The 26,450-nt window shown below is 50.2% G+C and overlaps 1 protein-coding gene across 3 annotated transcripts in view; it reads right to left on the bottom strand.

Annotated features, from left to right (window-relative positions):
* FKBP6 (FKBP prolyl isomerase family member 6 (inactive)) overlaps window positions 1-26,450 on the bottom strand; it is a 147,898-nt gene that overhangs the window by 16,854 nt on the left and 104,594 nt on the right. Inside the window, exon 7 of one of the 3 annotated variants that reach the window (XM_075333275.1) lies at window positions 8,801-8,878. The exons of the other annotated variants lie outside the window; for them this stretch is intronic. Within the exon in view, the coding sequence (XP_075189390.1) occupies window positions 8,873-8,878 (6 nt within the window). The 3' untranslated portion in view covers window positions 8,801-8,872. Of the gene's footprint in view, window positions 1-8,800; window positions 8,879-26,450 lie in introns of those variants that run through there. 3 annotated transcript variants of the gene reach the window in all.

Below are 26,450 nucleotides of genomic sequence, written 5' to 3'. Positions count from 1 at the left end.
TAAATATTTCATCTATCAAGAATCCTATTAAGGAACAAATTATGGTTACTGGACTTTTTTATTCTGTATTATCTTTGGCATATATGTGTTTGTTGCTTTGCTGAAAAGAAGGGAATTTTGTTTACTTACCGTAAATTCCTTTTCTTCTAGCTCCTATTGGGAGACCCAGACAATTGGGTGTATAGCTTCTGCCTCCGGAGGCCACACAAAGTATTACACTTTAAAAAGTGTAACCCCTCCCCTCTGCCTATACACCCCCCCGTGCATCACGGGCTCCTCAGTTTTGGTGCAAAAGCAGGAAGGAGGAAACTTATAAATTGGTCTAGGGTAAATTCAATTCGAAGGATGTTCGGAGAACTGAAAACCATGAACCAAAAGAACAATTCAACATGAACAACATGTGTACACAAAAGAACAACAGCCCGAAGGGAACAGGGGCGGGTGCTGGGTCTCCCAATAGGAGCTAGAAGAAAAGGAATTTACGGTAAGTAAACAAAATTCCCTTCTTCTTTGTCGCTCCATTGGGAGACCCAGACAATTGGGACGTCCAAAAGCAGTCCCTGGGTGGGTAAAAGAATACCCTGATAAAAAGAGCCAACAACGGCCCTCCTCTTACAGGTGGGCAACCGCCGCCTGAAGGACTAGCCTACCTAGACTGGCATCCGCCGAAGCATAGGTATGCACTTGATAGTGTTTCGTGAAAGTGTGCAGACTAGACCAGGTAGCTGCCTGACACACCTGCTGAGCCGTCGCCCGGTGCCGCAATGCCCAGGACGCACCCACGGCTCTGGTAGAATGGGCTTTCAGCCCTGAAGGAATCGGAAGCCCAGAAGAACGGTAGGCTTCAAAAATCGGTTCCTTGATCCACCGAGCCAAGGTTGACTTGGAAGCCTGCGACCCCTTACGCTGGCCAGCGACAAGGACAAAGAGCGCATCAGAACGGCGCAGGGGCGCCGTGCGAGACACGTAGATCCGGAGTGCTCTCACTAGATCTAACAAATGCAAATCCTTTTCACATTGGTGAATTGGATGAGGGCAAAATGAAGGTAAGGAGATATCCTGATTGAGATGAAAAGGGGACACCACTTTGGGGAGAAAGTCCGGGACCGGACGCAGAACCACCTTATCCTGGTGAAATACCAGGAAGGGGGCTTTGCATGACAGCGCTGCAAGCTCTGACACTCTTAGGAGTGATGTGACTGCCACTAGAAATGCCACCTTCTGCGAAAGACGTGATAGAGAGACATCCCGCAGCGGCTCAAAAGGTGGTTTCTGAAGAGCCCGTAGAACCCTGTTGAGATCCCAGGGTTCCAGCGGACGCTTGTAAGGTGGAACTATGTGGCAAGCTCCCTGCAGGAACGTGCGGACCTGCGGAAGCCTGGCTAGACGCTTTTGAAAAAACACGGAAAGCGCCGAGACTTGTCCCTTGAGAGAGCCGAGAGACAAACCCTTGTCCATTCCGGATTGAAGGAAGGAAAGAAACGTGGGTAAGGCAAACGGCCAGGGGGTAAACCCCTTATCAGAGCACCAGGCTAAGAAGATCCTCCAAGCCCTGTGATAGATCTTGGCTGACGTTGGTTTCCTGGCCTGTCTCATAGTGGCAATGACCTCTTGAGATAACCCTGAGGACGCTAGGAGCCAGGACTCAATGGCCACACAGTCAGGTTGAGGGCCGCAGAATTCAGATGGAAAAATGGCCCTTGAGACAGCAAGTCTGGTCGGTCTGGGAGCGCCCACGGTTGACCCACCGTGAGGTGCCACAGGTCCGGGTACCACGACCTCCTCGGCCAGTCTGGAGCGACGAGGATGGCGCGGCGGCAGTCGGACCTGATCTTGCGCAACACTCTGGGCAGCATTGCCAGAGGAGGGAATACATAAGGCAGTCGAAACTGCGACCAATCCTGAACTAAGGCGTCCGCCGCCAGAGCTCTGTGATCCTGAGACCGTGCCATGAATGCCGGGACTTTGTTGTTGTGCCGAGACGCCATGAGATCGACGTCCGGCGTTCCCCAGCGGCAACAGATCTCTTGAAACACGTCCGGGTGAAGAGACCATTCCCCTGCGTCCATGCCCTGGCGACTGAGAAAGTCTGCTTCCCAGTTTTCTACGCCTGGGATGTGAACCGCGGAGATGGTGGAGGCTGTGGCCTCCGCCCACAGCAGAATCCGCCGAACTTCTTGGAAGGCTTGACGACTGCGAGTGCCGCCCTGGTGGTTGATGTACGCGACCGCCGTGGCGTTGTCCGACTGTATGCGGATCTGCCTGCCCTCCAGCCACCGATGGAACGCTTTTAGGGCTAGATACACTGCCCTTATCTCCAGAACATTGATCTGAAGGGAGGACTCTGTCGGAGACCAGGTTCCCTGAGCCTTGTGGTGGAGAAAAACCGCTCCCCACCCTGACAGACTCGCGTCCGTCGTGACCACCGCCCAGGATGGGGGCAGGAAAGATTTTCCCTTCGACAGGGAAGTGGGAAGAAGCCACCACTGAAGAGAGGTCTTGGCTGCCAGAGAAAGAGAGACGTTCCTGTCTAAGGACGTCGACCTCTTGTCCCATTTGCGGAGAATGTCCCATTGGAGTGGACGCAGATGAAACTGCGCAAAGGGAACTGCCTCCATTGCTGCCACCATCTTCCCCAGGAAGTGCATGAGGCGCCTCAAGGGGTGTGACTGGGCCCGAAGGAGAGATTGCACCCCTGTTTGCAGCGAACGCTGTTTGTCCAGCGGTAGCTTGACTATCGCTGAGAGAGTATGAAACTCCATCCCGAGGTAAGTCAGTGATTGGGTTGGAGTCAATTTTGACTTTGGGAAATTGATGATCCACCCGAACCTCTGGAGAGTCTCCAGAGCCACGGTCAGACTGTGTTGACATGCCACCCGGGAGGGTGCCTTGACTAGGAGATCGTCTAAGTAAGGGATCACCGAGTGGCCCTGAGAGTGTAGGACCGCCACCACGGATGCCATGACCTTGGTGAAGACCCGTGGGGCTGTCGCCAGGCCGAAAGGCAAAGCCCCAAACTGAAGGTGTTCGTCCCCAATGGCGAAACGCAGGAAGCGTTGATGCTCTGGAGCGATCGGCACGTGGAGATAGGCATCCCTGATGTCGATTGATGCCAGGAAGTCTCCTTGGGACATCGAAGCGATGACAGAGCGGAGGGATTCCATGCGAAACCGCCTGGTTCTCACATGTCTGTTGAGCAATTTGAGGTCCAAAACGGGACGGAATGAACCGTCCTTTTTTGGTACCACGAACAGGTTCGAGTAAAAACCGCGACCACGTTCCTGAAGGGGAACGGGGATCACAACTCCTTCTGTCTTCAGAGTGTCCACCGCCTGAAAAAGTGCAACGGTTCGCTCGGGGGGCGGAGATGTTCTGAAAAAACGAGTCGGAGGACGAGAGCTGAACTCTATCCTGTAACCGTGAGACAGAATGTCCCTCACCCATCGGTCTTGGACATGTGGCCACCAGGCGTCGCAAAAGCGGAAGAGCCTGCCACCGACCGAGGATGCAGTTTGGGGAGGCCGAAAGTCATGAGGAGGCCGCCTTGGAGACGGTGCCTCCGGCGGTCTTTGGAGGACGTGACTTAGACCGCCATGCAGAAGAGTTTCTCTGGCTCTTCTGTGGCCTGTTGGACGATGAGGATTGGGACCTGGCTGAGGGCCGAAAGGACCGAAACCTCGCTTGAATTTTTCGTTGCTGAGGTCTCTTTGGTTTGGGCTGGGGTAAGGACGAGTCCTTTCCCTTGGATTGCTTAATAATTTCATCCAATTGTTCGCCAAACAATCGGTCGCCAGAAAAGGGCAAACCGGTCAAGAATTTCTTGGAAGCAGAGTCTGCCTTCCATTCGCGTAGCCACATGGCCCTGCGGACTGCCACCGAATTGGCGGATGCTACCGCTGTACGGCTAGCCGAGTCCAGGACAGCATTCATGGCGTAGGATGAAAATACCGACGCCTGAGACGTCAAAGACGCTACTTGCGGAGCAGAGGTACGGGTGACCGCATTAATCTCAGACAGACAAGCTGAGATAGCCTGGAGTGCCCACACTGCTGCAAAGGCTGGGGCAAAGGACGCGCCTATGGCTTCATAGATGGATTTCATTAGGAGCTCTATCTGCCTGTCCGTGGCATCCTTGAGCGTTGAACCGTCAGCCACTGCTACTACGGATCTAGCCGCCAGTCTAGAGACTGGAGGATCCACCTTGGGACATTGATGAGCCCAACCCTTAACTACGTCAGAGGGGAAGGGGTAACGTGTGTCATTAAGGCGTTTAGTAAAGCGCTTGTCCGGGAAAGCCCTGTGCTTCTGGACAGCATCTCTGAAGTTCGAGTGATCGAAGAAAACACTCCGAGTACGTTTGGGAAACCTAAATTGGTGCTTCTCCTGCTGTGCTGCCGACTCCTCTATAGGTAGAGTTGGGGGAGAAAGATCTAGCACCTGGTTGATGGACGCTATAAGGTCATTTACTATGGCGTCCCCTTCAGGTGTATCAAGATTGAGAGCAACGTCAGGGTCAGAGTCCTGGGCTGCGACCTCCGCCTCATCCTCTAGAGAGTCCTCAAGCTGAGACCCCGAACAGCGTGATGAAGTCGGGGAAGATTCTAAGCGAGCCCGCTTAGCCGGTCTGGGACTGCGGTCCGTGCCGGAGTCCTCCACGTAATAACTAGAGGCCACCCCAGGAGCACGCTTCGTTGCAGACCGAGAGGGGCCTGGGGGCGATCCCGCAGTGCCCGGGGCCTGTGTAAGGGCCGGTCTGGGCTGCAAAGCTTCTAGTATCTTAGCAGACCATTTGTCCATAGACTGAGCCATGGATTGTGAAAGTGACTCAGAGTTTCTCAGCAAAAGCTGCAAACTCTGTCCCTGCCGCCTGGACAGGGGAAGCCGGCGGTTCTACCTGGGCCGAGGGTCCCACCAGTGCCCCAGGCTCCGGCTGAGCGAGTGCCACATGGCCCGAGCATTGCTCACAGTGAGGGTAGGTGGAACCTGCAGGTAGCATAGCCGCACAAGAGGTACAGGTTGCAAAATAACCCTGTGTCTTGGCACCCTTGCTCCTTGTGAACGACATGCTGTAGTCTCCCAGGAGAGTGATCACTGAGGGATATATAGCCACAAGCTAACAGTACAGCCGAACCGAGAAAATGTATACAAATATAATATATATATATATACAGTTCAGCACTCTAGGGGGCCCAGCACCGGTGGGAAGAAGCCACCTGGCTTACCGACCGCTCAAGCAGTGTGTGGCCACCAGATTCCCTGCCTCGGGTCTCCCAGAGGTGCTGACAGAAGTCCTCCACCGGCAGAATGTGCTTAAAACATGGCTGTCGGCGTTCACAGGGGAGGAGGGAGCCGTGGGCGTAACTACAAAAGTGCGGGAATCTGGTGCCCCAGAGTGAATAGTGAGGGGGGCGGAGGACAGCCAAATGTGCTCCAGCCCTCACTGTCGGCGTCAGACCGACCGTCCCGCCCTTCCCCCTGACTGGCAGGCCCGGGGGCGGGAGTTTAAGGCACTAGGCCGCAAAAGCCGGGGACTAAAGTTAAAACCGCGGCCGGCAAGCAGGCGCGGTCGGCGCGGTAGTCCCGGTCTCATACCAACACCGCAGTCGCTGCAGCGTCTGAGGTCAAGGTGCTCCATGCACCGTCCCCAAGGGGACACAGAGTACCTGTAGATGCAGGGCCCTGTCCCTGATGATACTCAGTCTCCTGTCCGTCAGAATCCCACAGGGGCTGCGGAGGGAGCCCGGTCCCAGTGCCTGGATGACCGGATAGGATCCCACTTCTCCCAGAGCCCCTAAGGGATGGGGAAGGAAAACGGCATGTGGCTCCAGCCTGTGTACCCGCAATGGGTACCTCAACCTTAACAACACCGCCGACTTAGTGGGGTGAGAAGGGAGCATGCCGGGAGCCCTGTTAGGGCCCTCTTTTCTTCCATCCGATATAATCAGCAGCTGCTGCTGACTAAAATGGGAGCATGAGTGCATGTGTGCCTCCTTCAACACAAAGCATAAAACTGAGGAGCCCGTGATGCACGGGGGGGTGTATAGGCAGAGGGGAGGGGTTACACTTTTTAAAGTGTAATACTTTGTGTGGCCTCCGGAGGCAGAAGCTATACACCCAATTGTCTGGGTCTCCCAATGGAGCGACAAAGAAAATCTTTTTTCTAACAGTTCAGATAATGGCCTTGGGCCGATATTGAGTCTCTGTTCTGTAGAGAATGACCTTTGGCATTCTATAGGGTGCATGGTATCTAAAATAACAGTTCGGTAGATGAGTTTGCACCACATATTGGGTGTTGGTTCTGTTAGAAATAACCTAGGGTATTCCAGGATGTGCTTTTTTCAAAAAAAGTTATCCCTGTTTTTTCCTCTGTTCAAGTGACCAGTTGAGGATGTGATTTGGATGTCTAGTAGCTGTCAAAAAAGCATCAAAAAGAGTGACCAGGGATGACATTATCATAAGTGTGTTTTTATGGTCTCAAAAACTGGATAGGGGTTGGAACTAGATATAGAGACGAAATATCTTTTTGTCTCTGTATTCAGCTCCTAAACCACTGTGTGACGGTGAGTTTAATAGGTATTTATAAAAAAAAAATATATATATATATATATATGTGAATAATGGTATGAAGTATATATATAAATCTTTGAAAAATTGCAATTTTTCCCTCTGAGGAATTTTTTGATGAGGGGAAATAGGTATCAAATCATGAAAGAAGGATGAATTGTATATTGCAATGTATCTACCCCCTTATTGGTTGAATCCAGCTGAGACATTGTATGTATTTATGTCTATGAGTTTGTTTAGCTTTTGGTATAATAAAGGAATTTTTTTAAAAAAAGTTGGCGTTGGGGTTTATAATATATTTTTGAGATAAAATTGACCCCTGGAATATATCAAATTGAATTTGGCTCACCAGGGAGTAGAATGTCCGTGCCTCAGAGCTTCCAGGGCTACTTACTCCAAACCAGCAGCACCCCGCTTTCGGCGGGCACCCACCGAGAATGGAATAACGCCAGATTTATGAAGCGGTGAGGTCCGCAAAGCCTGTAGTCAGGTGACTGGATTGTCCCAAGCTGGATTCCTTCCTTAGGTAGTCTTTGACAGCTCAGCCGAATCCTTGCATTCAATGCTGAAGTCCACATAGTATTATAATCCAGGTTCGGTTATGGCTTGCCAAGCGGATCCACAGGTCCTACATTGGTAGCATGTAGCAAGAGTCTCCCCGGGCAATGGACAGTCCTCCTTATACCCCTGAGCTCTCCATTCAGACCATTGGAGCCTTCATGCTTGGTGGTTAATACTGGGCTCTTATTGGCTAGATTTCAAGCCGTATACAAAATATCCCTAATAGTGATTGTCTCTGGCAAACGAGGGAGAGACAGCTAAGTTATATCACATCTAGCAATACAATGGGAGGTTCGCATAATTGATTTGTCTGGGTGTCTGACCTTCACTGGCCAAGGCAATTACATGAGTCAACAAGAACTTTAACACTAGACTTCTAAAGGCCACTTTACACGCAACGACATCGCTAACGAGAGGTTGGTCGGGGTCACGGAATTCGTGACACACATCCGGCCTCGTTAGCGACGTTGTTGCGTGTGAAACACAGGAACGACCGTTAACGATCAAAAATACTCACCATATCGTTGATCGTTGACACGTCGTTCTAATCTCAAATATCATTGCTGCTGCAGGTACGATGTGGTTTGTCGTTCCTGAGGCAGCACACATCGTTATGTGTGACACCGCAGGAACGAGGAACAACATCGTAACTGCGGCCGCCGGCAATGAGGAAGGAAGGAGGTGGGCGGAATGTTACGGCCGCTCATCTCCGCCCCTCCGCTTCTATTGGGCGGTCGCTTAGTGACGCCGCACGAACCACCCCCTTAGAAAGGAGGTGGTTTGCCGGCCATAGTTGGTAGGAAGGCAAGTATGTGTGATGGGTTTTAGCGATGTTGTGCGCCACGGGCAGCGATTTGCCCGTGACGCATAACCGACGGGGGCGGGTGCTTTCACCAGCGACATTGCTAGCGATGTCGCTGTGTGTAAAGTGGCCTTAAGAGTCTTGTAGGAACAAGGAGAGGCTTATCCCCGGTTTATAAACAAGATATCATCATGTCTGGCTGAATTTTAAGAAACTTAACCCATGCTAGGCACTGACAGAGTCCATGTCGTCACAAAGATGTACTTTGTTTGTGGGACATCCCCTTTAACTGCTTCATGTTTATAAAGATGAAAAGTGGCATTTTCCTGAAACATCTTCTGCTTGGCAAATTTGAATGGGCTCACCTGAGTTTAAAGAGATCATGTGGGTGATTTTGACCTGCAAACTAAACAATAAGTCTGCCAAAGAGACAGACATGCCCAAGGACTATAATGGACAGAACACTTCAAAAGAAGGTCTGAATGAGGCCTTAGGGGAAACAAATTGAAACTGCCCAGTCAGCATCTTGTACAGCATTTGTTAACTCCTTCATACCATGGTCATTTTTCGCTTTTTGGAAGTTTTCGTTTTTCCCTACCTTTCTTCCAAGCGCCATAATGTTATCTTTCTCTCAATATAGCTATATTAGGGCTTGTATTTTGTGGGACAAGTTGCACTTGTGAATGACACCACTTATTTGACCATATAGTGCAGGGGTGGGGAACCTTTTTCCAGCCGGGGGCCATTTGAAAATTGCTACTAACCTTCGGGGGCCGCACAAAATTATCAATGTAAAAATGACCCTGCAATATTTAGTCAAACAATTAACTCACCCCTACTGTGGCGGCCGAAGCAGCTTCTCTTTGGTGCGGCTGTGATGTTTGGTGATTCTGATCATGTTTCTTCTCACAGCTGCTTTTTCAGGTTTGTCTGTCTGGAGCACAGTCAACTCTTTGTGATAATAAGATTGGTAAATCATATACATCCCATAACAGACGCTGTATATACATCACAGGAGACACTGGAGGCACATATATCACAGGAAGGGCTGGGGGCATATACATCACATAGGAGACGCTGGGACTGCTGTATATACATCACAGGAGAAACTGGGGTCACATACATCACAGGAAGGGCTGGGGGCATATACATCACATAGGAGACGCTGGGACTGCTGTAAATGCACATCACATAGGAGATGCTGGGACTGCTGTATATACATGCAAGGAGACACTGGGGCCATATACATTACACAAGGGGCTGGAAACATGTATATGCCCCCAGCCCCTCCTTTGATGTGTATGTCCCAGCCTCTCCTGTGATGTATATGTCCCCAGCCCCTCCTGTGATGTATATGCCCCCAGCCCCTCCTGTGATGTACATGCCCCCAGCTTCTCCTAAGTGATGCATTTGCCCCCAGCATCTCCAATGTGATGTATAAGTCACAGGTGACGCTGAGGATGGAGGGTTGCTTGCTTCAATTTCTTTATTATTGAAATAATAAAGAAATTGAAGCAAGCAACCCTCCATCTCCTTTCTAGCGCTCCACAGGACCGTGAAACTATACAGCTCTACAATACTTTCCCCTTCGGGACTCATGGCAGGAGCTGCTTTCAACCTGAGGCTACAAATCATTCCTCTGTGTTGGCGGTGACGAACTCCAAAAGACCGGTCACATGACCGCCCTGCAGGACTCAGACGACTCGAGCAGAGGAGTAGTTTAGTGGGGACTGGGAATCTGTCCAGCTCCACAACAAACGCTGTAATCGGGGTTGTGCAGAGTTGCACAACCTCCCCAGGTGAGCGGTTATACTATAACACCAATCCATGGATCCCTGAAATCCTTCACATGTGCTCCCTCTTTTTCCCTTCTGTGTACACAGGAGACGCTGGGGGCATACACATCACAGGAAACGCTAGGGGCATGCAGCACGGAGAGTACCAAATAGGATCTGGGGCACATACATCACAAGAGGTGCTGGGGGACGTACACTACAAAAGGGGCTGGGGCACAGACATCACTAGAGGGAGGGCACAACAGTGGGGGGGCTGCACACAGCACTTGCGGAGCCCTGACATCACTGGGGGTGGTGGGGATGGGGAGGAAGGACACAAACCTGGGGTGATGCACAGCATTGGTATGCACACTGCACCGAGGGTTGCACGCAACTCTGGGTGGAGGGGGCCACGAAGTACTGGACGAGGCACACAGCAGCAGAGGGCGGGCGCTGGACACATAGCAGCGCCGGACTCAGAGCACAGGAGAGCAGGTGCTGGACACTACGCTCCGGAGGGCAGAGGGGCGGGTACATCGCTCCGTAAAGCAGAGGGTGGCGGTCCTAACGCTCAAGAGGGCGAGCATACACTGCTAGAAGCTGTGAAGCTGCTGTGGGACAGAAGCGCAAAGCGCTAAATCCACTCACAAAGTAAGTCCTGAGCTCGCTGGCACTGGCCACAAGCAGAGCATGTGGGGATTTAAAGTGCCAGCGGCCCGCAAGACAGCGGTGGCGGCTCAAGCACTGCCGCCCCCGGGAATCTGCCAGAGGGCCGCAGTAAAGGACATGGCGGGCCGCAAGCAGTCCGCGCTCGGAGGTTCCCCACCTCTGATATAGTGTACTGGAAAACCGGAAAGAAAAAAAATCCAATTGCGATGAAATTGCAAAAAAAAAAAAAAAAAAAAAAAAAAAAAGAAGAAGTGCAATACCACAATTGTTTTTGGAATTTATTTATATTTACCACGTTCAATATATGGTAAAACTGACCTAGCAGTACGATTCTTTGTAAAAAAAAAAAGAAAAAAAAAATTATATAGATTTTTGTTTTATTGCCTTTTCCATAAACCTGAACTTTTTTTTTATTTTTTGTAACCTGAGCTGAAGTTTTTACGCATATATTTCTTGGGAAGATATTTGTAATGTTTTGATTGCCTGTTACTGTTTTTTATAGAAATGTCGCGGCAACCCAAAAACTAATTCTGGTATTTTGATTTTTTTCTCATTGCGCTGTTTATAGATCGGGTAAATGTATTTAACATGCCAATATTTTGATAGATCGGACATTTCTGAAAACAGAGAAACCAAATACTATATTTTAAATTTATAAGACGCACTGGATTATAAGATGCACCTCAAATTTAGAGATAATGGGCAATTAAAAAAAAAAAATATATATATATATATATATATATATATATATATATATATATATATATATATATATATATATATATATATTTATATATATATATATATATATAATATGGGGTCCGTTTCATAATCCGGTGGTGTCTTACCAGGGAGGTGTGGTGGAAGCGGTGGTGGAGCAGGGTCAAAGGAGGCAGTAGCGGTGCTCGAGTAGGACGATGCTGCAGGCGGTGCACAGAGGGGCCCAGATGCTCACTGTGGGCTGCAGTGCTGTGCTGGGGCAGATGGCGCTGTTCTGTGCTGGGGCATGGGCCATTCTGAAGATGTCGGCGGTGCGGGCTTCAAAGAAATGGTGGCCGAAGTCAGTGAGTACTCAGATAAGAGCTTAAGCAGAGAGCTCCATCTGCACTCACACCGACTCAGAGCGCCATGATTTGAAGAACTTACTACTGACATCTTCACAATAGCCCGTGCCTCGCCACCCGCCCGCTGCACACAGAGCCTCACTGCCCGCTGCACATAGCAGTGCCGCCCGCCCAATAGCATTGCCCTGTCTCATGTGGCCCCTCTCCACCACCCCCTGGTAAGATACATTCGAATTTTAAGACTCACCTCTAATTTTCCGCCCAATTTTTTTGGAGGAAGAGTGCGTCTTATAATCCAAAAAATAAGGTATGTGTATTTTTTTTATTGTTTAACATTTTAAATGAGGCGATTTGAGCAGGTTTTATTATTTTTTCATATTTTAAAAGACATTTTACACTTTTCATTGTTTTACTAGCCACTTTAAGAGACTTGAAGCTGAAGTCGTCCGATCTCTTCTGCTATAAAAGATCAGTGGATCAGCAGAAATCAGATCCAGAAATCACAATGCCGGGGGCGTGGCCTGAGCGACATGTGAGACAGACGTGCGGAGAGAGAGCTCCCGCCGTATCATCCCGATTTATACTCCTCAGCTGGGGTTACAGCGTCCTTTCCCTGCCTACCTGAACAGGGATCTTTTCCAGACTGCAGAGATAGCCTGGGGGATCAGGGCGACACAACCCGAAGCAAAAAGACCGAGAAGGAGGTGCAGGAGCGCGAGTCCCCGACCTCCAATATAGCACCCGATGCTGGAGCTGCGCGGGCCAAGCCTGTGAATCCTGAAGCTGGTGCGGGTGCCAGCCCCTGTGAAGAATCTCCACTGCTGTCGGAGTCGGACCCCACGGTGGAGGAGGAACAGCGGGGATCCGTGAGTATCATGGCGGATGCCAGCCCTGAAGGGGTGCAGGAGACTTCGCAACAAGGCCCGGGAGGGAGGGGGGGGGGGGCAGTCAGACAGGGCAGCTTGTGATGCAGAGCCTGGTGCAGCTGAGCCCACCCTTAATGATGTGCTGCTGGCTGTGAATACCTGCAACACTGTTGAGGAGAGCCATAAGATGAAATACTTAATTAGCCTCTTGACAAGCGATGGTGGAAAATATGTCGATTTGCTTACATAATTCAGGTTTCAGATCATATACATGACACAGATATAAAGATGGCTGCCATTTCCTGTTCTCCACACCTTGCCTGGAATGCGAGGAATGTCCAGATGTAAGACCACCATATAAGGGAAGATCCCTGGTCAAGTTAGAAGACCAACTCAAAGATCAGATGACACCATGGATTCCTCTACTGAAGTCAGACCCGCCCATCAACAGCAACACTGATCTCCCCATTGGCTAGCTCATGAACTGTCCCACTAAACGGGCATATCTGAACTTGCGTAGGCCTTAGCCTATATCAAGAGGACGCATACTATTTCTCAGTCTCTTTGGCTGCCATGTTTACTGTGACCAAGAAGAGATTTCATATCAGACTGTCTGGTGTGAATTCTTTACGCATGCACTTGGTCTATACCAATTAGGCCAGGCAATAGGCAACTAGTGATCTCTGGTTAAGAGTTTACCCTAACATTAATGGTGCCCAACGTGGGGCCAATAGACGGAGACACCTGAAATCCTAAGGACCGGCAACTGGAATGGCATGCCGTGCTGAACACCCCAGGAATTTGATCACTTCTTAACGAGAGTACGGTAGGTCTGCTGATTTTTCATAATCTGTAGTCTTCCTGTGGTCTTGGGCGGGGTGTGTGGCACGGATTGCCTGACCGTGTCCGTTTTTTTGGGGTATGTGTTGACGGGCAGATGGGTCTCACGGCTATTGGCAATATTAATCTCGGAAGAACCGTCACATGTTCAGTTGCCTGCTGCCTGTTGTGTATTTGTGAATAGGGGAGATTGACTGGTTGTTACTGGTACGGATACCATTGGGGCATAGCGCAAGCTTGGGTGATATAATTGGTATGAGGTGTCTTGGGGTCTAGAAAGAGCGCTGGACGTGAATCGGCTGGTATGGGCACCTTGTAGCCAGGGGTGACACCATTGGTGTCCTTATGAATTATGGACCATGTAGAAACTGGGCAGGGACACCGTGACAAGGCGCCTGCTGCAGACTTAATACTTTACTCAGTGTTCAGTTGTGAGTCATCTTTCTGTGAGTTTGTGTATCTACAAAAGTACAGAGAGGAAGGGAGAAAGAGTTTGAGCAGATGTGAGGTCAGTTTTTCCTTTTTGCCTGCCACATGCTAAAATGGTGGATGAAGCACATGGTGGCCAAGGCATGCATTGTTTAAACAAAGAAAAGGAAGTGAGTTGGGGGATGTGTGAAGAAGACCATGTGCTCTGTAAATGTGTGTGTGTGTGTGTGTGTGTGTGTCTAATGTATGGTTAAACTTGTAAGTTTAGTAGAAGTAAAATCAGTTTCTCTCTTCACCCACTCACATGGTTCAACGGCCCTTACACAAAGAAGCCATGTGCTATTCTGCCAGTAGCCATTTTGTTGGTAAATCTGTGTGGAGCCCTCAGGGAAGTTGACAAAACTGCTCTCACTGAATAACATATGAAGTGTAAATAAACGTTTATAGTACTAAAAGATGGAATATTGAATGATTGGGTAGTTGTGAAAGACACTTACTATTGATACAGTGTGCAGGTTGGATTTAGTCAGGACAGTCAAAAGGAGGAATGTCTTAATTAGTAAACAATAAAAGAATAAAAGAAAAACCTTAAAAGAAAACGTACTTTAAAACAGATCTGATGAAAATAAATAAATATATATCCAAGGGAGGAAAAAGATTTGGCTTGGCCTCTCCTGTAAAAATATGAGAAGCCCTGTTTGGTTTGAGGGGGGGGGTTGAGAAAAAAAAAAATCAATAGAAGATGTATATATCCAACAGAAGAAGGGAGATTTGACTTGTCTCCTGCAGCTGAAGAAGCCTGTTTGTATCTGGTTTTGGGGGGAGGAGCAACCTTAAAAACTTGTAGAGCAGGATTTTTGTCTCTCCTTGCATAGTGGAATCTATTGTGGGCCAGTTGTGAAAGAGCAGGCCAAACATGGGGGCTTTTCCACATTTAATTCATTGTAAATTATATTGGAAAAAGATCATTGACAAAAGCTTTTTATTTTACTAATTTTATACTACAGGAATAAAAATTAACTGTGGACATGTCTGTGGAGCACTGAAGTCTGTTTAATCAGGTAATTTTCGGCAAATCAGCATTTTTTGGTGATTTGTTTGGAAAATTAATTTTTATTTTTCATATCTGTTCCCACATGGCCAGTTTATTTGTTCTAGATTCTTTTATCCCTTCAAGTTATAGTACAGTATCACAAAGATGCTGATAATGTCCTCAATTTTGCAAATATGAACCCCTCTATATCCAGAGGTTGTTTTACGTTATTGTTAATAATAATAATAATAATAAAAAATATTTATTAATAGTTACATTTATTTGGTTTAAGGAATGTGGATGATTTATGGCATTCTATGTTTTATATTTAATGTATTGAATCATCTGCTTTCTTTTTTTTATAGAAAGAAAGATTGTAATGCAGATTACTGTGGTCCAAGCAAAGGTTAAAAAGCCATTGAAATAGTTTTCCATTATAAGGTTACACAACACGATATTTATGGTGTTCCCGATTAGGTACAATCTACACAATGTGACTTTTATGCCTAAATGTAGAGCTCCGGGGCCACACACTTTTAGAATCTAACCATGTTTTGGATAATAGATTCAAAAAGGGGGGGAAAGATGGTGTGTAAAATCACACATATTTAAGGTTTTAATTTGTTCATCAATTGAGTTTTTCTATTAAAAGTTTTCTTTATATTTTTATCTGTAAGGAGGATACAGCAGATATACATATATCTCATGTTTGCTCTGATGTAACAAAAATTGTCAGGTTTTGAACATGCCTCAGATGAGCCCATTGCTAATGCAGATTTTGAGTTTTTCCGTAGATGGATCCAGATACCAAGATGCTGGTTGATTCTACTCTGGATATGCTGAGGTTTCGCAACAGGAGGTAATAAAAATCGAACCACTCACTCCTCTCCCATCAGAATAGGAGAACGAGATGAAGATTTGAGATCACTGTGGTTCGTAGAGCGGAGGGGGGTAAGATAGTCAAATGTGGATTGTGACGTGATAAACCTATAAAGACCGTAGAGTGGGTGTGAGCCCCGATAGAGGCGCTCTCCTGTTATCAAAGGAGCCGGTGACTGATGGAGCCAGAGGAGATGCTCGCACAGGTGCAGACAACAAAGAAGCAGTGAACGGGCCTAGAGTTGAGAGTCCTTTACCAATGCAGACCAGTACCAGTACCTTGATGGCTCCTGTCACATCCGTGACATTGGTCACTACTTGTGTTTTTAAATCCCTACAGAAACAAGTGATTCAGCAAAGAACGGAGTGTGAGACGCAGGGAGACAGCTGACTGAGAAAGGTCTGTGGATAAAGGGCGTTAAGCTTTCTCTGCCATGAGAGCTCTACTCAATAATGGCCCAGGTAACTATGAACGCACGTGACAAAGACCGGTATAAGTGTGGTGGACAAGATATGGGCGGCACCACTGCTCAAAACCCAGGTGGCCAGACATATCCAGTCTTGTAAGACTTGTGCTTAATACAAGGTAGAGAAACTAAAGACCTCGTAGAAACACCCCCCTCATCCGCTCTACTGCTCCGGTGATTTCAGATTAGTCATATATATCTACCATGAGTAGATTTATATGAGTTTTGTGCGTGTTGTGTGAATTTCTTTTCAGGCCTGCTGTGAAACATATCCAGTATGGAAAACGTTACTGCTGAAAAACTCATGATGCTGGTGGTATGTAAAGATGGAGTTCCTAAAAAGTGGTAAAAGTGCATATTCTATAGCAAAGGTAATTATAGAGATCTTACAGTACCTGGGGATGCCCCTGATGAACCCCTGTACCATTGTGAAGAGGGGAGAAACGCGTTGGGCTTCTATAAAGCTAAGTGTTTGACAAATATGCGTTTATTTTTATTAGCCTGTCAATTGGACAGTGGAGGGTCTGTGATTGGACCAGAACTCCTCAGGACTTTACCTGGCCTTATAATAATAAAAATAATATTTATACAGTGGGTACATAATATACATGTTATACATCAATTTGTTTCAGGGTTTGGTCCTTGAATTTGCTATATCATATTGATTTAAACTACCAAACAGCTATGTAAAAAAGAGAAATTTTGTTTACTTACCGTAAATTCTTTTTCTTATAGTTCCGTATTGGGAGACCCAGACATTGGGTGTATAGCTTCTGCCTCCGGAGGACACACAAAGTACTACACTCAAACGTGTAGCTCCTCCCTCTGAGCTTATACACCCCCTGGAGAACCAGATCTAGCCAGTTTAGTGCAAAAGCTGAAGGAGAATAGCCACCCACAAGTAAAAACAGAGCAAGAACCGGAACAACCGGAGCCTCTGTCTACGACAACAGCCGGTGATAACACGCGGAACAAGAAACTGCCAACAGGCAACAGGGAGGGTGCTGGGTCTCCCAATGCGGAACTATAAGAAAAAGAATTTACGGTAAGTAAACAAAATTCTCTTTTTCTTTATCGTTCCTATGGGAGACCCAGACATTGGGAAGTCTCAAAGCAGTCCATGGGTGGGAATAAACAGAAAAACTGGGAAGTAGGCGGAACATAACTTCACAAGTGGGAGACAGCCACCTGAAGGATGCGTCTGCCCAAGCTCGCATCTGCATGCACTTGGTAGTGCTTTGAAAAGGTATGCAGGCTAGTCCAAGTGGCAGCCTGACAGACCTGCTGAGCCGTAGCCTGGTGCCTGAAAGTCCAAGAGGCACCGACAGCTCTGGTCGAGTGTGCCTTGATCCCCGGCGGGAGAGGCACCTGAGAACACTGGTAGGCATCCGAAATGGTCGACCTAATCCAACGGGCTAAGGTCGGCTTAGAAGCAGAGAGGCCCTTACGCCGACCTGTGGTTAGCACAAAAAGAGAGGTGCACCGCCTAAGAGCAGCGGTGCGAGACACATAAATCCGGAGCGCCCGCACCAGATCCAGAGTATGCAACGCTTTTTCAAAGCGATGAACAGGAGCCGGACAAAGAAGGGAATTTTGTTTACTTACCGTAAATTCCTTTTCTTCTAGCTCCAATTGGGAGACCCAGACAATTGGGTGTATAGCTACTGCCTCCGGAGGCCGCACAAAGTACTACACTTAAAAGTGTAAGGCCCCTCCCCTTCTGGCTATACACCCCCCCGTGGGAGCACGGGTCCCTCAGTTTTAGTGCAAAAGCAAGAAGGAGGAAAGCCAATAACTGTTTCAAAAACAAATTCAATCCGATAAACAATATCGGAGAACGTAACTTATCAACATGAACAACATGTGCACCCGAAAAACAAATACCCTAAGAAAAAAACAGGGCGGGTGCTGGGTCTCCCAATTGGAGCTAGAAGAAAAGGAATTTACGGTAAGTAAACAAAATTCCCTTCTTTTTCGCTCCTAATTGGGAGACCCAGACAATTGGGACGTCCAAAAGCAGTCCCTGGGTGGGTAAAAGAATACCTCGTCATCGGGCTGTCAGGCAGCCCTTTCTTACAGGTGGGCCACCGCCGCCTGCAGGACTTGTCTACCTAGGCTGGCATCCGCCGAAGCGTAGGTATGCACCTGATAATGCTTGGTAAAAGTGTGCAGACTCGACCAGGTAGCCGCCTGGCACACCTGCTGAGCCGTAGCCTGATGCCGTAATGCCCAGGACGCACCCACGGCTCTGGTAGAATGGGCCTTCAGTCCAGAAGGAATCGGAAGCCCAGCAGAACGGTAGGCGTGAAGAATTGGTTCCTTGATCCACCGCGCAAGGGTGGATTTGGAAGCTTGCGACCCTTTATGCTGACCAGCGACCAGGATAAAGAGTGCATCCGAACGGCGCAGAGGCGCCGTGCGGGAAATGTAGATCCTGAGTGCTCTCACCAGGTCCAACAGATGCAAACCCTTTTCAAATTGGTGAACTGGATGCGGACACAAAGATGGTAAAGTGATATCCTGATTGAGATGAAAGGAAGATACCACCTTGGGAAGAAACTCTGGAATTGGACGCAGTACTACCTTGTCTTGGTGAAACACCAGGAAGGGAGATTTGCAAGATAACGCCGCCAGCTCTGACACTCTCCGAAGAGACGTGACCGCCACCAGAAAAGCCACTTTTTTGTGAAAGCCGAGAAAAGGAAATCTCCTTCATAGGCTCGAAAGGTGGCTTCTGGAGAGCAATTAGAACCTTGTTCAGATCCCAGGGTTCCAATGGCCGCTTGTAAGGGGGAATATGACAAACCCCTTGCAGGAACGTGCGTACCTTAGGAAGTCGCGCCAGGCGCTTCTGAAAGAATACGGATAGCGCAGAGACTTGTCCTTTAAGGGAGCTAAGCGACAAACCTTTTTCCAACCCAGACTGCAGGAAGGAAAGAAAAATAGGCAATGCAAATGGCCAGGGAGAAACTCCCTGAGCAGAGCACCAAGATAAGAATATCTTCCACGTTCTGTGGTAGATCTTGGCGGAGGATGGTTTCCTAGCCTGTCTCATGGTGGCAACAACATCATGAGATAAACCTGAGGTCCCTAGGATCCAGGACTCAATGGCCACACAGTCAGGTTCAGGGCCGCAGAATTCAGATGGAAAAACGGCCCTTGAGACAGCAAGTCTGGACGGCCTGGTAGCGCCCACGGTTGTCCTACCGTGAGATGCCACAGATCCGGGTACCACGACCTCCTTGGCCAGTCTGGAGCGACGAGAATGGCGCAACGGCAGTCGGACCTGATTTTGCGGAGCACTCTGGGCAATAATGCCAGAGGTGGGAACACATAAGGTAGTCGGAACTGCGACCAATCCTGAACTAAGGCGTCTGCCGCCAGAGCTCGGTGATCGTGAGACCGTGCCATGAAAACCGGGACCTTGTTGTTGTGCCGTGACGCCATCAGGTCGACGTCCGGCATCCCCCAGCGGCGACAGATCTCCTGAAACACGTCCGGGTGAAGGGACCATTCCCCTGCGTCCATGCCCTGGCGACTGAGAAAGTCTGCTTCCCAGTTTTCCACGCCTGGGATGTGAACTGCGGATATGGTGGATGCTGTGTTTTCCACCCACGTCAGAATCCGCCGGACTTCTTGAAAGGCTTGCCGACTGCGTGTTCCCCCTTGGTGGTTGATGTACGCCACCGCTGTGGAATTGTCCGACTGAATCCGGATCTGCTTGCCTGCCAGCCACTGTTGGAAGGCTCGCAGAGCAAGATAGACTGCTCTGATTTCCAGAACATTGATCTGAAGGGTGGACTCTCTCTGAGTCCACGTACCCTGAGCCCTGTGGTGAAGAAACACTGCTCCCCACCCTGATAGGCTCGCATCTGTCGTGACCACCGCCCAGGATGGGGGTAGGAACGACTTTCCTTTTGACAATGAGGTGGGAAGAAGCCACCATCGGAGAGAGTCCTTGGCTGCCTGAGAGAGGGAGACATCCCTGTCGAGGGACGTCGACTTCCCGTCCCATTGGCGGAGAATGTCCCATTGTAGAGGGCGCAGATGAAACTGCGCGAAAGGGACTGCTTCCATTGCTGCCACCATCTTCCCTAGGAAATGCATGAGGCGCCTCAAGGAGTGGGACTGGTTCTGCAGGAGAGATTGCACCCCTGTCTGCAGAGAGCACTGCTTGTCCAGTGGAAGCTTCACTATCGCTGAGAGAGTATGAAACTCCATGCCAAGATATGTTAGTGATTGGGTCGGGGTTAGATTTGACTTTGAAAAGTTGATAATCCACCCGAAACTCTGGAGAGTCTTCAGTGCCACGTCCAGACTGTGTTGGCATGCCTCTTGAGAGGGTGCCTTTATAAGTAGATCGTCCAAATACGGGATCACGGAGTGACCCTGCGAGTGCAGGACAGCTACTACTGCTGCCATGACCTTGGTGAAGACCCGAGGGGCTGTTGCCAGCCCGAAAGGTAACGCTACGAACTGCAGGTGTTCGCTTTCTATAACGAAGCGTAGAAAACGCTGATGCTCTGGCGCAATCGGCACGTGAAGATAAGCATCTTTGATGTCTATTGATGCTAAGAAATCTCCTTGAGACATTGAGGCTATGACGGAGCGTAGAGATTCCATCCGGAACCTCCTGGTTTTTACGTGTTTGTTGAGCAACTTTAGATCCAGGACGGGCCGAAAGGACCCGTCCTTCTTTGGCACCACAAACAGATTGGAGTAAAAACCGTGACCTTGTTCCTGAAGAGGAACGGAAGTCACCACTCCTTCCGCCTTTAGAGCGGCCACCGCCTGCAGCAGAGCATCGGCTCGGTCGGGCGGTGTGGAAGTTCTGAAGAAACGAGTTGGAGGACGAGAGCTGAACTCTATCCTGTACCCGTGAGACAGAATGTCCCTCACCCAACGGTCTTTGACCTGTGACAGCCAAATGTCGCCAAAGCGGGAGAGCCTGCCACCGACCGAGGATGCGGAGAGAGGAGGCTGAAAGTCATGAGGAAGCCGTCTTGGTAACGGTTCTTACTGCTGTCTTTTTTGGGCGTGACTGAGTCCGCCAAGAATCTGAGCCTCTCTGATCCTTTTGAGTCCTTTTGGACGAGGAGAATTGGGACCTGCCTGAGCCTCGAAAGGACCGAAAACCAGACTGACCCCTCCTTTGTTGGGGCTTGTTTTGTCTGTGTTGAGGTAAGGATGAGTCCTTACCCTTGGAGTGTTTAATGATTTCATCCAAACGCTCCCCAAACAATCGGTCACGAGAAAAAGGCAAACTGGTTAAGCACTTCTTGGAAGCAGAATCTGCCTTCCATTCTCTCAACCACAGGGCTCTGCGCAAAACCACGGAGTTGGCTGACGCCACCGCCGTACGGCTCGTAGAGTCCAGGACAGCATTAATCGCGTAAGACGCGAATGCAGACATTTGAGAGGTCAATGGTGCCACCTGCGGGGCAGATGTACGTGTGACCGAGTCGACTTGTATAAGCCCAGCTGAAATGGCTTGGAGTGCCCATACGGCTGCAAAAGCTGGCGCCAACGACGCTCCAATAGCTTCATAGATGGATTTCAGCCAGAGCTCCATCTGCCTGTCAGTGGCATCTTTAAGTGCCGCTCCATCTTCTACTGCAACTAAAGATCTAGCTGCAAGCCTGGAGATTGGAGGGTCCACCTTGGGACACTGGGTCCAACCCTTGACCACGTCAGGGGGAAAAGGATAGCGTGTATCTTTAAGCCGTTTAGAAAACCGCTTCTCAGGATAAGAGTGGTGTTTCTGGATTGCATCTCTAAAGTCAGAGTGGTCCAGAAAAGTGCTTAATTTACGCTTGGGATATCTGAAATGGAATTTCTCCTGCTGTGAAGCTGCCTCCTCCGCAGGAGGAGCTGGCGGGGAAATATCTAACATCCTATTGATGGACGCTATAAGATCATTCACTATGGCGTCACCATCCGGTGTATCCAGATTGAGAGCGGTCCCAGGATCAGAATCTTGATCAGTTACATCCGCCTCATCACCCATAGATTCGTCCCGCTGGGATCCTGACCAGTGAGACGAAGTTGAGGGCCCCTCATAACGAGCCCGCTTAGGTTGTCTGGGACTGTTGTCTGAGTCAGAATCGTCACCCTGGGGTGCATGTGACACCCCCGGAGCTTGGAAGTGTTCCAGCTGAGGGGGACCAGGGAGCAATGATGCCACAGTGTCCATGGTCTGAGTTACTGGTCTAGACTGCAATGTTTCAAGAATCTTTGACATGGTCATAGACAATCTGTCAGCAAAAGCTGCAAACTCCGTTCCTGTCACCTGGACAGCATTCACAGGTGGTACACCCTGGGTCACGTCCAGCAGAGGCCCCGGCTGTGCAAGTTGCACAGGGGCCGAGCACTGCACACAATGGGGGTCAGTGGAACCTGCCGGTAGAGCAGCCCCACATGCGGTACAGGCAGCATATAATGTCTGTGCCTTGGCACCCTTGCGTTTTGCGGACGACATGCTGTTGCCTCCTTGTAATCTAGGAGGGTATATAGCCGAGAATCACCAGCGACCGTACAGTACAAAGTATTTGCAAACACAAAATACTCAGTATACAAACGGCACAAGTGGGGGTGAGCCCTTGAGGGCTGCTTACCGCCCGCTGAACAGCGGGTATGAGGCCGTAGAATCCCGTGTCTGGGTCTCCCCGTCTCCCCTCTGCAGCTCAGCGTGCAGGCAGGAATGGCTGCCGGCGTTCTGTGAAGAGGGGCGGACCGTGGGCGTGCCACAAACAAAGTGCGGGAAACTGCGTCCTACTGTGCCTGGTGTGAGGGCTGGAGTATGTAAAAAAGACTCCAGCCCTCAGCGCTGATGCTCTGTACAGCGTCCCGCCCTCCTCCTGACTGGCAGGTGCGGAGGCGGGAACGAACGAACTAGGCCGCAAAAGCCGGGGACTGTAGTAATAAGCGCGGCCGTGATATATGCACGGTCAGCGCGGAAGTCCCCGGCGCACCACAAGTCCCAGCCGCGTCGCAGTCCCAGCGGCCGGCGCGACCGTTCTCCCTGAGTCTACCCACTCAGCTAAGCTGAAGTGAGGAAATGGCACAAGCGCAGCAGCGCTGTTGTCCCCGGCACACTAACACACCCAGCAATGCTGCGGTGTGCGCGCGTATGCACGGGGACACAGAGTACCTTGACGGAGCAGGGCCATGTCCCTGACGATACTCAGCTCCATATCCAGCGGCTTCTCCAGGGGCTGCGGATGGAGCACGGTCTCAGTGCCTGGAGACCGGTAAAATCCCACTTCGCCCAGAGCCCTAATGGGGATGGGGAAGGAATCAGCATGTGGGCTCCAGCCTCCGTACCCGCAATGGGTACCTCAACCTTAACAAGCACCACCGACAGAAAGTGGGGTGAGAAGGGAGCATGCTGGGGGCCCTGTATGGGCCCTCTTTTCTTCCATCCGACATAGTCAGCAGCTGTTGCTGACTAAATAGTGGAGCTATGCGTGCGTGTCTGACCTCCTTCGCACAAAGCAAAAACTGAGGGACCCGTGCTCCCACGGGGGGGTGTATAGCCAGAAGGGGAGGGGCCTTACACTTTTAAGTGTAGTACTTTGTGCGGCCTCCGGAGGCAGTAGCTATACACCCAATTGTCTGGGTCTCCCAATTAGGAGCGAAAAAGAAAGGAAGGTAGGGTAATGTCCTGGTTAAGGTGGAAAGGAGAAACCACCTTAGGGAGAAAGTCCGGAGTCGGACGGAGAACCACCTTGTCTTGATGAAAAAACAAAAAAGGTGACTCCGAAGAGAGCGCAGCTAAATCAGAAACTCTCCTGAGGGAAGTTATGGCCACTAGAAAGACCACCTTCTGTGAAAGACGAAACAAAGAAACCTCCCTAAGAGGCTCAAAGGGGGGTTTCTGCAAAACCGTGAGAACCAAATTGAGGTCCCAGGGATCCAAGGGCCGCCGGTAAGGCGGAATGATGAGACGCACCTTGCATGAAGGTGCGGACCTGAGCCAGCCGGGCGATACACCGCTGGAACAGAACTGACAAAGCTGAGACTTGTCCCTTGAGAGAGTTTAGGGATAGTCCTAGCTGCAGACCGGACTGTAGAAAAGACAGAAGGGTTGGCAAGGAAAAAGGCCAAGGAGATTGGCCGGAAGAGCGACACCAGGACAAGAAAATCTTCCAAGTCCTGTGACAGATCTTGGCAGAGGAAGACTTACGGGCCCGAGTCATAGTGGAGATGACTTCAGGGGGGAAACCCGAAGCCGTCAAGATCCAGGACTCAAGAGCCACGCCGTCAATCTGAGAGCCGCAGAATTCTGGCGGAAAAAACGGACCTTGTGAGAGAAGGTCTGGACGGTCCAGAAAATGCCACGGCACCTCTATGGACAGATGGAGCAGGTCTGGGTACCAAGCTCGCCTGGGCCAGTCCGGAGCAATGAGGATGACTCGACGGCCCTCCATTCTGATCCTGCGCAGAACTCTGGGCAAGAGAGCTAGAGGGGGAAACATGTAGGACAGACGAAACTGGGACCAATCTTGAACCAGAGCGTCCGCTGCAAAGGCCTGAGGATCGTGGGAGCGAGCCACGTAAACCGGAACCTTGTTGTTGTGACTGGATGCCATTAGGTCCACTTCCGGAGTGCCCCACTTGCGGCAGATTGACTGAAACACTGCCGGATGCAGGGACCACTCGCCACTGTCCACGGTTTGACGGCTGAGATAATCTGCTTCCCAGTTTTCCACACCTGGGATGTGGACTGCGGATATGGTGGACTTGGAGTCCTCCGTCCATTGAAGGATACGTTGAACCTCCAACATTGCCAGGCGGCTGCGTGTCCCGCCTTGGTGATTGATGTAGGCAACCGCTGTCGCGTTGTCTGACTGGACTCGGATGTGCTTGCCCGCCAACAGGTGGTGAAAGGCTAGGAGAGCTAGAAGCACAGCTCTGGTTTCCAGCACATTGATCGAGAGGGCTGACTCGGACGGAGTCCAAGTGCCCTGCGCTCGGTGGTGGAGACATACCGCTCCCCAGCCGGATAGACTGGCATCCGTGGTGAGGATCACCCAGGACGGGGCCAGGAAGGAGCGCCCCTGAGACAGAGAGAGGGGCCGAAGCCACCACTGAAGAGAGCTCCTGGTCTGTGGCGACAGAGCCACTAACCTGTGCAAGGAGGAAGGCTGCTTGTCCCAACAGCGGAGAATGTCCAGCTGCAGGGGGCGCAGATGGAACTGGGCAAAGGGAACCGCCTCCATGGAGGCCACCATTTGACCCAGCACCTGCATTAGGTGCCTGATGGAATAACGGCGGGGCCTCAGCAGAGAGCGCACCGCCAGTTGGAGGGACTGTTTGACTAAGGGCAGCTTCACAAGTGCCGGCAGAGTCTCGAACTGCATCCCTAGGTACGTGAGCCTCTGGGTCGCAGTCAGAGTGGATTTGGGCAGATTGACAAGCCACCCGAATTGGGCTAGAGTTGCGAGAGTGAGCGAGACACTCCGCTGACAGTCTGCGCTGGATGAAGCCTTGACTAGAAGGTCGTCCAGGTAAGGAATCACTGCCAACCCCTGGAGGTGCAGAACCGCAACCACTGCTGCCATGACCTTGGTGAATACCCGAGGGGCCGTGGCTAACCCGAAGGGGAGAGCCACGAATTGGAAATGTTCCTCTCCTATTGCAAAACGTAGCCAACGCTGGTGTGAAACTGCAATTGGCACATGCAGATAGGCATCTCTGATGTCGATGGATGCCAGGAAATCCCCTTGGGTCATTGAGGCAATGACTGATCGCAGAGACTCCATGCGAAAATGCCGCACCTGAACATGCTTGTTGAGAAGCTTGAGATCCAGGATGGGCCGGAAGGAACCGTCCTTTTTGGGGACTAGGAAGAGATTTGAGTAGAAACCTCTGAACCGTTCCCGGGCGGGAACCGGTACAATTACTCCGTTGGCCTGCAAGGATGCCACGGCCTGAGAGAAGGCGGCGGCCTTGGAGCAGGGGGGAGTTGACAGAAAAAAATCTGTTTGGCGGGCTGGAAGAGAATTCTATCCTGTAGCCGTGGGAGATGATATCCCGCACCCACTGATCGGAGACGTGTTGAAACCACACGTCGCCAAAGTGGGAGAGCCTGCCACCGACTAAGGACGTTGCTGGCGCGGACAGATAGTCAAGAGGAGGCTGCCTTAGTGGCAGCAGCTCCTGCGGTCTTCTGTGGACGCGCTTTTGTGCGCCAGCTGGATTTTTGGTCCTTGGCTGAGTTAGTGGACGAGGCCGAGGGCTTAGAGGACGACCAGTTGGAGGAACGAAAGGAACGAAACCTCGACTGATTCCTACCCTGGACAGGTTTCCTGGTTTTGGTTTGTGGCATGGAAGTACTCTTCCCGCCAGTAGCCTCCTTAATAATTTCATCCAGCTGTTCACCGAACAGCCTGGACCCAGCAAAAGGGAGTCCAGCAAGGAACTTCTTCGAGGAAGCATCTGCCTTCCACTCTCAAAGCCACAGGATCCTGCGGATAGCGAGGGAATTAGCCGAAGCCAC

Source organism: Anomaloglossus baeobatrachus, chromosome 2 (assembly GCF_048569485.1).
Source record: "Anomaloglossus baeobatrachus isolate aAnoBae1 chromosome 2, aAnoBae1.hap1, whole genome shotgun sequence".
NCBI lineage: Eukaryota > Metazoa > Chordata > Amphibia > Anura > Aromobatidae > Anomaloglossus > Anomaloglossus baeobatrachus.
Note: the sequence above shows the minus strand (reverse complement) of the source record. Positions and strands in the feature narration are given on the sequence as shown.